General features: G+C 34.0%; 1 protein-coding gene across 1 annotated transcript; it reads left to right on the top strand.

Annotated features, from left to right (window-relative positions):
* Positions 1-1,027: 1,027 nt before the first annotated feature.
* On the top strand, positions 1,028-5,624 carry LOC134265709 (uncharacterized). The gene is made up of 5 exons (XM_062747930.1): positions 1,028-1,624; positions 2,323-2,466; positions 3,622-3,751; positions 4,879-5,136; positions 5,348-5,624. The coding sequence occupies exons 1-5, from the start codon at positions 1,032-1,034 to the stop codon at positions 5,531-5,533; spliced, it is 1,311 nt and encodes a 436-aa protein (XP_062603914.1). The 5' UTR covers positions 1,028-1,031; the 3' UTR covers positions 5,534-5,624.
* The last annotated feature ends 5,244 nt before the right edge of the window (positions 5,625-10,868 follow it).

Here is a 10,868-nt window from a genome sequence, read left to right as displayed (position 1 = left end):
CTTCATTGGTTGCTAAAGAATGGGTGGACTTAACGCCCTATTTTGGATCTTTTTGCGATTCCTCTACCAAGCTTAAAATGAAGTGAATCCCAAATATATTACGAGCAATGGAAAGGGCTACATATACTTGGTTATACTGGGTGGAACATTTGTGCTAAAACAATGCCCTGTTGTCATGTATCAACATTGAAGCAACGATACACGAGTGTCGTCTTCCGGAATTCGACATGTACCCGGAGTGGTTTTTATGTCACACAATCAATATTTATAGGAGGCGGGGCTATCGATCGGCGTCATTGTTGACATCTCTCTCTCTATCCTTCTCTCTAACCAAAAATTCGAATACGTGTTTGGCATATTACAGCGATGTCAATATGAAAATATTTTAAAAATGTGATGACACGCAAAATTAAAACAATATATAATTTGCTAAATTCTGAAAAAGGCAACAAAACACGCTCAAAGACACGAGTTAGATCGAGGTCAGGTTGAAGAATACAATGTAACTGTTTTCTCGAGTACACTCGCAGGTGGACATCACGTGATGAATTGTAATATTTAACAGGTCAATCGCAGTCATAACAATGGAAGCTAGAAGTTTATTTTGAACATGTTTTTTTGTAAAATTTAGTGTGAGCGCACGTTTGTCGGAACTTCTCCTTTAAATATAACATTATTTTGTTCAATATACAACTACAGTTTTCGTAAGAACAGCCGACAAACATGCGCTGACTATGTGTTCAGACAATGGAAAACGCGTGACCCTGATTATCTATTGATATTCAAGAAATCTCCATGCACCATGCCTTCGATATTTATTTAGTTTACTTCGAAAAGATCGTTTTAAATTCACGTCCGTACCATGAATACACAGTTAAGATATCGGGGGTTTATATGATGGAAAAAATAAAGATTTCATGAAACTTAAATTTACGACATTTTCTCTGGCCAGTTAAGTCCACCCATTCTTTTTAAAATCAAATTTCATTCCGGATTTACCGATGTTTGTTCATGTGTTATAGTGACCAAAGATGGCGTCAGAACCGAAGAGATGTAAACAAGTTTGCTCAAAATCAGAAGAAACCTTTTGTTACAATGAAATTGAAGGCTGTCAAAAGTTCAATTCTAGGGAAGGAAGCTCTGCAGGTAAAGATGCTTCAAACTTGTCAAATCCAGAAAGCGACACTGACAGTGAAAGAAGTAAACCGAACTCCATTCAGCAGGGTTCATTGCAACTCAGTTGTGATATTGGTCATGACTTAATGGTTCCCCAAAACCTTAGTGACTGGGAGAGGAAACACATTGAAAACCTGAATATTAACGTATCTTTTCGACCAGATATATCACCTTTGGACCTCATACACAGAAAGATTCAGAAAACAGGGCTTCAAATCTGTGAGGTACGAAGGCTGGCATCAGATGAAGGAGAGGAAAAAATTGCGTCTTTAGTTAAATATGTCCAACAAAGTAAATTTATGGAGATGTTAGCTAAAATAAACTATGTGACTTTTGGTGATCTAAGCAGGAAATCTTTGAGAGGTTTAGACATGTATGCAGATGATAGATACCAGTGTTCGTTTATACCTGATGAAGTACCAGAGAGTCTTAAATTATGGTTTTACAGGTAAAAAATTTTTCCCCAACCTAATATTTGCATCGCGAAAACTTAATTTAATATAATTACATGAGACTGTCTGCTCGTGAAAATTGTATTCTCGCTTATGTTTGTGTTTCAAAAGATAATATATAACAGATACCAGAGCTCACGAAAATTTGTCTTGCTAATACTAACATGCGAAAATAAGCTGTCACGAAAATATAGTGATCTACATGAATATTTGAAGTACCTGCACAGATATGTAGAAGTTACATTGAATCTTGAGCGTACTCAGTTATCTCAAAGTTTTAAGTCGGTTTCATCAAGTTCTAGATAACAGTGTAATAACTAAAGATGAACTATGAGAAAGTTAAACTATTACTTAAGGTGCTGGCATGCGTTCAGCCGTGACTAATCCCCTCATTGTCGTAATTTGAGTGAAAGTGTCAAACTTGTGTAAACAAAGGATTTACATACGGAAGGTAGAGGTGTGAACAAGACAATTATTATGAAAATCACTATGATAGGCGAAATTTTTGTATCAGATAAAACGAAAATCCAATATTTTCCTATCAGAATATCAGGTGAAATTATTAATGAATATATAAGAAATGGTTTTGTGCTCTGATATTGTATCAGATTAGCCGAAATATTCGTTTAACCGCTATCAGATTAAATGGAATCCACTGTATTGTGAACATTCTGAGTTTTTTTTTTTTTGGTAGATTTCACACAAATGGAAAAATGTTTGCACACATTTTACATAAGATGGTTGAAAACAAGGAGGAGGGCATTCAGAATCATCAATGTCATTTCCAGCATCTATTTGAAACATTAACAAATATGTTTGGAATGTATAGTTTTGTAAGGTATGTTCTGTTTGGTGCTTTTATCATGTTTGTCTGTATGACAGACATGATTTTAGAAATGTTTTAATGCCACATCTTCAATATAGCAGGGGCATACATTATATAAAACACACTTATAACGAACTGCCTGAGATGAAGACTCTGCTTCTGACATGTTATATTATATGTTAGGTTCTCAATTATATTTTAATGCCTTGAAAAATCACTTCACTGCAAGCCTCAATTTATTATAAGCATATTTGCTATAAGTGTGTTTTACTGTATACATGTATTATTATATCCCCCGCTTCAAAAGTGGGATGGTATACTGTAATCGGTATGTCCGTCCGTCTAGCTGTACGTCGGTCAGTCTGTCTGTTACACGTTGGGGTACCCATCTCTTATCCGCAACTCCTCTTATACCACTGAGTAAAATTTAATGAAACTTTCACAGAATCTTTATTACATATTGCCATTGTGCACCTCCTATTTTACTTTTTGATCCGGCACGTATTTTAGGTTTACCATAGCAAAACATGGACATTGCCATTATATTCTTACCTATGATGTGAGATGTGGTGGCTTCTGAATAACATTAGATACCATGAGTTATTCCTCTTACATGTTACCGTAAAACAATATATATAGCAAAACATGGACATTATGGGAGGTGGGGTGTATCATTTAGTGAGCTCGTTGTTCACAGTACCTCTAGTAGATTGTTGTGTTGGTATTCCATCCTCCTGTCGTAGTGTGTTTTTAGGTTAGATGAAAAGAACCTATTCAAGATATACTTTTATGTAAACTTATCACTGTTACATTATTTAGAGAGAATTTATCGACTTTGTCCTAATTTTGTTCACCTTGATCTTCCTGATGACAATTTATTGCATAATAAAGTCAAAAAGCTGTTCAAGTTATTTTCAGGAAACTTTATAAACACAGTAATACAAATTTTATTACATTGCATTGAACCCTGAGTGGGACATTCATGTCTTATGTGTCATTAAAAATTCACCAAAATAATGCATGGCTGCTTTTGTTAATGTATCATCTTCCATGATTTGTAAACTTAACTAACCATCATTATACATGTACATGTATTGTACTGCATAGTTACAATTAACCATATTAAAAACTTAACAATAGGTTTCATTATCTTTTTTTATTCATTAGTTTAATGGCTTGCTCTGAGATGCAGAAAATGAATATCAAGGATACTGAAGTTTATGGGGCTCCAGATATTGTTTACTCTAGTCACTGTTGGAATGAAATGAGAAATTCTCATACAGTGGCCACTTGTGAGGTATTGTAGAGTTTGTTTATTTATTGGTTATGGTAATTTTTTACTTCATTTAAGGAATAACTGTCTTATTTTTCGATTTCATGATGTGATCAATCGATTGGGTTGTGTGATAATTTGCATAAACGCCGAAGGCATTTATGCATGAAATTACCACGCAAGCCAATCGATTGATCATCGTCATGAAATTGAAAAATAAGACAGTTATTCCTTATATTTACATGCTTTGATTCCGCCAATCCACATGCTCCAAGGCCTGCTTTTGTCTAGCTGTTTGTTCCACCCTGCACGTGTTTTTTTTGGAACCGCGCCAATACATTGATGGGGAAATAAAGTACATTTACAATTTGTAATTTTATCTCAGACAAAGACATTGGAAATGTAAATATTAAGATACATGTATAATTATATCTTCTTACCTCAAATTTGATGGGAGCAATTATATGATTCAATGATTAAAGATACTGTATGTGTACTTAAAATGCAGGCTTCATATTTTAGCAGCTTTGGTGTGGACAACAATGTGCTAATTCATGAATACCATTAAAAAATCATCTGTACATACAATATAAAGCGGGGACATGGGCATAGCGCTGATTTATGAATGCACTAACCACTACCCAGTGATTGCGCTAAATTTTTAATGTGCCAATTTATGTACACGTCCAGTATTCCTTATTGTTTATTCTGTCCCATGACAAGGTTCTTCCTGTGTTATAATGGTTACAAGGGGTTGGAAGTTGTAAATTTCTAATAAATTTGTACATACAATATAAAGCGGGGACATGGGCATAGCGCTGATTAATGAATGCACTAACCACTCACTACCCAGTGATTGCACTAAATTTTTAATATGCCAATTTATGTACACGTCCAGTATTCCTTATTGTGTATTCTTCTGTCCCATGACGAGGTTCTTCCTGTGTTATAATGATTACAGGGGGTTGGAAGTTGTAAATTTCTTATAAATTTCGTTTGGAAATTTACACTGCTATGTAAAAAAAATATTTTAAACTTTTTTGAATAAAAAACATCCAACCCCTTTCCCTCCTTAAATATTGCGTAAACCCATTTAAAATGAAAAGTCAAATAATTTTCCACTTAATTTCATTCACTTGTAACATTTTCAGGTGGAGAGAGAAAGACCTTTGTTAAAAGACCACCAAAAATCTCAATCTCCAAGCAGGAAAGCACAAGAAAAATTGAGGAAGCGGTTTTCAACAGAAGAAGTATCTTCATCATCAGCTTCTTGCTCTACAACAGTGGAAAAAGATTTTCCAACCCTGTCAAATCAACTTATTGGGCAACATGCAGGAAAATTGTTGGTGAATTATAAGCAGTCAAATAGATGTAATTTGATACTTGGTTTGGTTGTCCAAGAGACACATGTAAGTTTTTTTTTTGGATTTCAAATTCAAGAGATTTTTGTATGAGCAATTCGAAAAAATCTTAAGAGACCATAAAATTTATTGAAATTCTTCATTATATATTTGTTTCCATCTATATCTTTTTACTAATATTTCCTTTGCAAATCTGATTGCAGTAGATAATCCTAGTCCTTTTTTAATTTTAAATTTCCTATTTTCCCCTCTTATTTAGGTCACATTTACTGCACTAAAAATGACAGATGACCAGTTCCAGAGGATTAAAGATGGAAACATCAATCGCTCAGAAAAGGATAGACCTACTTTCACTTTTACAAAAGCATATGATTTTCTAAAAATAGAAGACTTGGAGAACATGATAGAGCCATTGATAAGATTAGGTCTAGAACAGCATAAGTGAGATTTGGAACCTTTGAAAATGGAAGTTTTGATTATCACCTTGGCATTTGTCTCCTTTCAGACAAAGAAATATACAGGACTCTTGTGAAGATTTTTTAGCTCACCTCGACGAAGTCGAGATGAGCTTATGCTATACCCCCGGCGTTGGCGTCGGCGTCGGCGTCGGTGTCGGCGTCGGCGTTAGCGTTGGCGTCCCAGGTTAAAGTTTTAGGAGCAAGTCCATTCCCAAGTAACTTTAAGCCCTACCTGAACCAAACTTGCATGGATGATTCATCTAGGGATGTACACTACCAGACTTGCTTCGGATGCTGGATCTGATCTACATTTTCTAGATGAGTGATCTGGTTAAAGTTTTTGGAGCAGGTTAAAGTTTTTGGAGCAGGTCCATTTCCACAGAACTATAAGCCCTACCGGGACCAAATTTGCATGGATGATGCATCTAGGGATGTACACTACCAGACTTGCTTCGGATGCTGGATCTGACCTACATTTTCCAGATGAGTGACCTGGTTAAAGTTTTTGGAGCAGGTTAAAGTTTTTAGAGTAGGTCCATTCCCAAGGAATTATAAGCCCTACCCAGACCAAACTTGCATGGATGAGGCATCTAGGGATGTATACAACCAGACTTGCTTCGGATGCTGGATCTGACCTACATTTTCCAGATGAGTGACCAGGTTAAAGTTTTTGGAGCAGGTCCATTCCCAAGGAACTATAAGCCCTACTCGGACCAAACTTGCATGGATGATGCATCTAGGGATGTACACTACCAAACTTGCTTCGGATGCTGGATCTGACCTTCATTTTCCAGATGAGTGACCAGGTTAAAGTTTTTGGAGCAGGTCCATTGCACAGGAACTATAAGCCCTATTTGGACCAAACTTGCATGGATGATGCATCTAGAGATGTACACTACCAGACTTGCTTCGGATGCTGGATCTGACCTACATTTTCATTCCCAAGTAACTATAAGCCCTGTTTGGACCAGACTTGCATGGATGATTCATCTAGGGATGGACATTACCAGACTAGCTTCGGATGCTGTATCTGACCTATATTTTCATTCCCAAGTATCTATAAGCCCTAGCTAAACGAAACTTGCATGGATGATGTATCTAGGGATGGACACTACCAGACTTGCTTCGGATGCTGGATCTGACCTACATTTTCATTCCCAAGTAACTATAAGCCCTAGCTAAACCAAACTTGCATGGATGATGCATCTAAGGATGGACACTATCAGACTTGCTTCGGATGCTGGATCTGATCTATATTTTCCATACAAGAGACTTGGTTAAAGTTTTGGCTACAGATCAATCCGAATGAACTTGAAGACCTTGATATCTGCATTATTAATAGTTATGAATATTTGTTTACACTATACATATACATATTTTTCACGCTACAGGCTTAGAAATGTGTATATGCCATGTAAGGGGTTAAACACAACTTGCAAGAAAATTGTTGTTGGGATGAATACTAAATATTAAGAAAATATGATGTGAGATTTGCATTACTTAAACTGATAACATTCGTCGAGGTGAGCTTCGTAATCTTTGATTACCTATGTTTATGAAATGGAAAAAAATTCTGGAGTTAGAGTTTCACTGGAGTTACTACTACAACCGACATTAAATTCAGCTGCAAACATCATGAATATATGCTGTGATAATACTGATATTATAGATTCAGCTATTTGATGTCATTTACAATTGTTTTGTTTTTTTAATAAAAATGGAATTTGTAAATTTACTTACCTTGTCATTGGTCATTTGCAAAATTATTTTGTTAAAAACTTTCTGATTGTACACACAAGTACTCTGAAGTTCATATTAGAAAGATGCCCAAGTTTCTGATGGACAACATTTATGTGGTTTTTGGAGACCAGGTCATCTGAAAATCTATTGGAATTCTCATGGGTACCAATTGTGCCCTGTTATTAGTAGATCTGTTTTTGTATTCAGACATACAAAGCAGAATTTGTCCAAAATCTTATAGAAGAAAAGAATTAAACACTTGCTGTGGCCTTCAACTCGACATTTAGATATCTGGACGACACATTGTCAATTAACAATGGTTATTTCCATTCTTATGCCTATACAATATATCTCTGTGAGCTTGAAATAAAAAAATATCTGACATATCTGCTTCCAACTAAATTGTATTTTAAGGTCACTTGAGTAAACTCAGGTGTCTTATTGCTATCTGTCATCTGATTCTGAATACAAAAACAGAATCTACACACATAACTTAATTAAAAAATCAAAACAAACAAGATATGTCTTTGAAACACTGAACCCGGTGGCAACAAATTTCGAAAAAAGCTATTTTTAGCATATAGGTCACAGTCAAGGTCACAAGGTCATTAACCTTGTGTCATTTGAAAGAACTTGATTAGTGGAGTATGCATACCAAATATGAAGTCTCTATCACCGAAATGCTATTTTTAGCGTATACTAGTAGGTCACAGTCAAGGTCACAAAGTCATTGACCTTGGTATCATTTGAATCAGCTTATACATGTAATTAGTAAAGTTAGCATACCAAACATGGAGTCTTTGTCTCTCATAGTTCAAAAGTTATGGCAAAGGTTTAAGCTGACAACAGGCAGATAAACAGACAGACAGCACAAAAACAATATGCACCCCCGATCTATCGATCCAGGCGCATAAAAAGGGGGTTATAGTGCGCTTCTATTAGCACTACGGAATAATTTATATGACCCTTTTTATTCAAATGAATTATTGGATCAAACACTGTCTTTTGAGCTGGATCGATATATCGAGGGCGTAAATTTGTTTTCCTGTCTGTCTGTTTGCTTGTTTGTCTGTTTATCTGTTTGTTTGTTTGCTTGTCTGTCTTTTGTCAACTGTAACCTTCTCCATAAGTTTTGAACCGTGAAAGATAAAGACTTCATATTTGGTATTCATACGCCACCAATTAAGCTCTTTCAAATAACATCAAAGTCAATGACCTTGTAACTTTGATTGTGACTTATATGCTAAAAATAGCTTTTCAGACTTTGTTGCCGCCGGGCACATAATGTTTTACAAACACATCTTGTTTTATCATAAAATAGTCACATTTAAAAACTGTGACAAGAAAAATGTTATCCAATTACTTCACATAGTAAATTATTTGACCTTTCTATAATCAAAAAATGTTATTTTTCTAGTGTTAAAAATTTTTGAAATCATTTGAAATTTATGACATTTTAAGCAGAGTGGTTGAAAATATAAATGAAATAAAGTTGGGGATATATTAATATTACTAATAGTCTTATATTTAGGTATTGCTAAAATAGTGCAAATTTAAAGCTTAAATTGGGTTATTTATTACAAGTACTTTCACATGTTTCACGATATGTTTGATATATTTGCCAAATATCATGATAGAATTCATGAAAGTTTATTCAATATATAGGACTCTGAAATTATTCCGTGTACAAGCTGCATGAAAAAAAAGGAATCCAAAATTAACAATTACTGAATACTTTGAAAGAGGAAAATTGATTTTTTTTTTTTTTATCTTAAAAATCACCTTCCGCCACTAAATACCGGTATATAGTTCCTCACTAGAGGTTTTCCGTATGGACTTTAATCACGCGGATTTAATTGAATATAATTCAATTAGCATTAAAGAATCCAAATTTATTATAAGAATTGAAACATTATGTAGAATTTTTTAAAAATAGAGGTCAAGACAAAAATCTGATTTTGTCTTGATTTAAAAAAAATATTTAAAGAAAGATCATTAAAACGGATTTTCCGTTATTTACATCTTTGCATTAAAACTGATCAAAATCAATCAATTTTTCAACTGATAGCAAAAAGAAATTAAATTGTAGAATAAACACAATATAAAGTCTGATAAATTAAAACTTAAAAATAGATTTTTTATCTAAAGGTGCAAACAACTTTTTTTTAAATGAAAAAAAACATTGTCTAAGGATATCATCAAACAATGAAAACGTATTCAATATTGTGTAGATGTTTGAAATGCTTAAGATACAACTTACAATGCTCACCATATAATTTATCTTCTTTTTCATCACGCTTGTTGATCTTGAAAAAAAAGAATTAACAACTAGTAAGGATTAAATATGTTTGAAATCCTGCTATTTTCACTGAAGTAAGAATATAGTTTAATTAATCTCCAAAGGAAAAAAAACGAAAAAAAAGTTTGCAAACGAAAGGACTTGTTTCAATGAATACGAGGGTTGATCCAAAAGTTCGTGGAATTTCTTAATATTTCATTCATTTATAAGTCAAATTGGTTGAAAATTACAAATGAGAATAAAGACACTTGTTGAATATTTTAAATTAAAAAATATCTTAAATATTTGTGATAGTAACTCTATGGCAGTTGCCATGGAAACGGATGTATGGAAATGCGGGGGAGACATCAACGCGTTTATTATCATTTTAATTCTTAATACTTGAAACAAGACCTTTCCTTGAATATTTATTTACCTTTTGACCTAGACTTAAAACACTTTATCCTTTGGCAGTAACTTTTGAAGAATAAGAGCTAGGGCTTTTGAATTTTGCAGGTCAATTTTTTTGTGACTAAACCTTCTTTTCAATATCAACAATTTTGAGTTTGACCGTAAAGTTTGGCTTTTTTGTTGAAAAAAAACACCCTTTAACCTTGACCATAATATAACAGTTGGTGCCAGAGCTTTTATATTTTACATGTGTGTTTCTTGTGAAAAGTCCTTTTCTTAGGTGTGTTTGATTTTATCTTTGACTTTGACCTTTAAAAACATTAACCTTGGTCATAACGGTTGGTGTTTGATCTTTCATCTTTAAGAGGCATACGTACATATCCGTAATATTTTTATCTAATTTCTAATTGTTTTTAGAACACATTGTTGAGTGTGTCCCTTCGTATACTGGAATATGGCAGATCCTATGATTTTCTGTACTTGAAAGTTTAAACAAGTCAAAGGTTGAAAGATCTGGCGAATATTGTTGGTGTGTCACTGTGACAAAACATTAACTTCCTGTTTATCTCCAAATGTTTTTTAGACTCCTCCAGAAATTGAACTGCCTCCCATATAAGAATTTGAACACCAAGACCACTAATATTTCAGAAAATAGCATATAATTTGTCTTTCTGTCCTTGCAATTCTTTGCTCTTTTCAGGCGTTTGCTGTTTTGTCAAGTGCATTTTATTGTACATTATAGTTTTGAGGGTCTAAAGCAATGCATTCAAGTCTCATTATCTTTTTGAATTTCAGACAAACGTGGATGGCACGTTTGATTTTTTAAAAATAATTGTTTAGATATTTTTACAAGCTGTCGTCTTCACTAATTTTTCAAAACATAGGGTGACCTT

The sequence above is a fragment of the Saccostrea cucullata genome, unplaced genomic scaffold, assembly GCF_032062105.1.
Source record: "Saccostrea cucullata isolate Sc308-1 unplaced genomic scaffold, CSIRO_AGI_Scuc_v1 ctg280, whole genome shotgun sequence".
Lineage (NCBI taxonomy): Eukaryota > Metazoa > Mollusca > Bivalvia > Ostreida > Ostreidae > Saccostrea > Saccostrea cuccullata.
The sequence above is the reverse complement of the archived record's forward strand: the minus strand, read 5'-3'. Positions and strand labels throughout refer to the sequence as shown.

What these genes read in the sequence shown, in the direction of transcription:
- LOC134265709 (XM_062747930.1), top strand. Translation starts at nt 1,032, where the DNA reads ATGGCGTCAGAACCGAAGAGATGTAAACAAGTTTGCTCAAAATCAGAA. An exon ending in CTTAAATTATGGTTTTACAG is followed by an intron (nt 1,625 to 2,322) that starts GTAAAAAATTTT and finishes TTTTTTTGGTAG; the next exon opens with ATTTCACACAAATGGAAAAA. An exon ending in GGAATGTATAGTTTTGTAAG is followed by an intron (nt 2,467 to 3,621) that starts GTATGTTCTGTT and finishes TTTATTCATTAG; the next exon opens with TTTAATGGCTTGCTCTGAGA.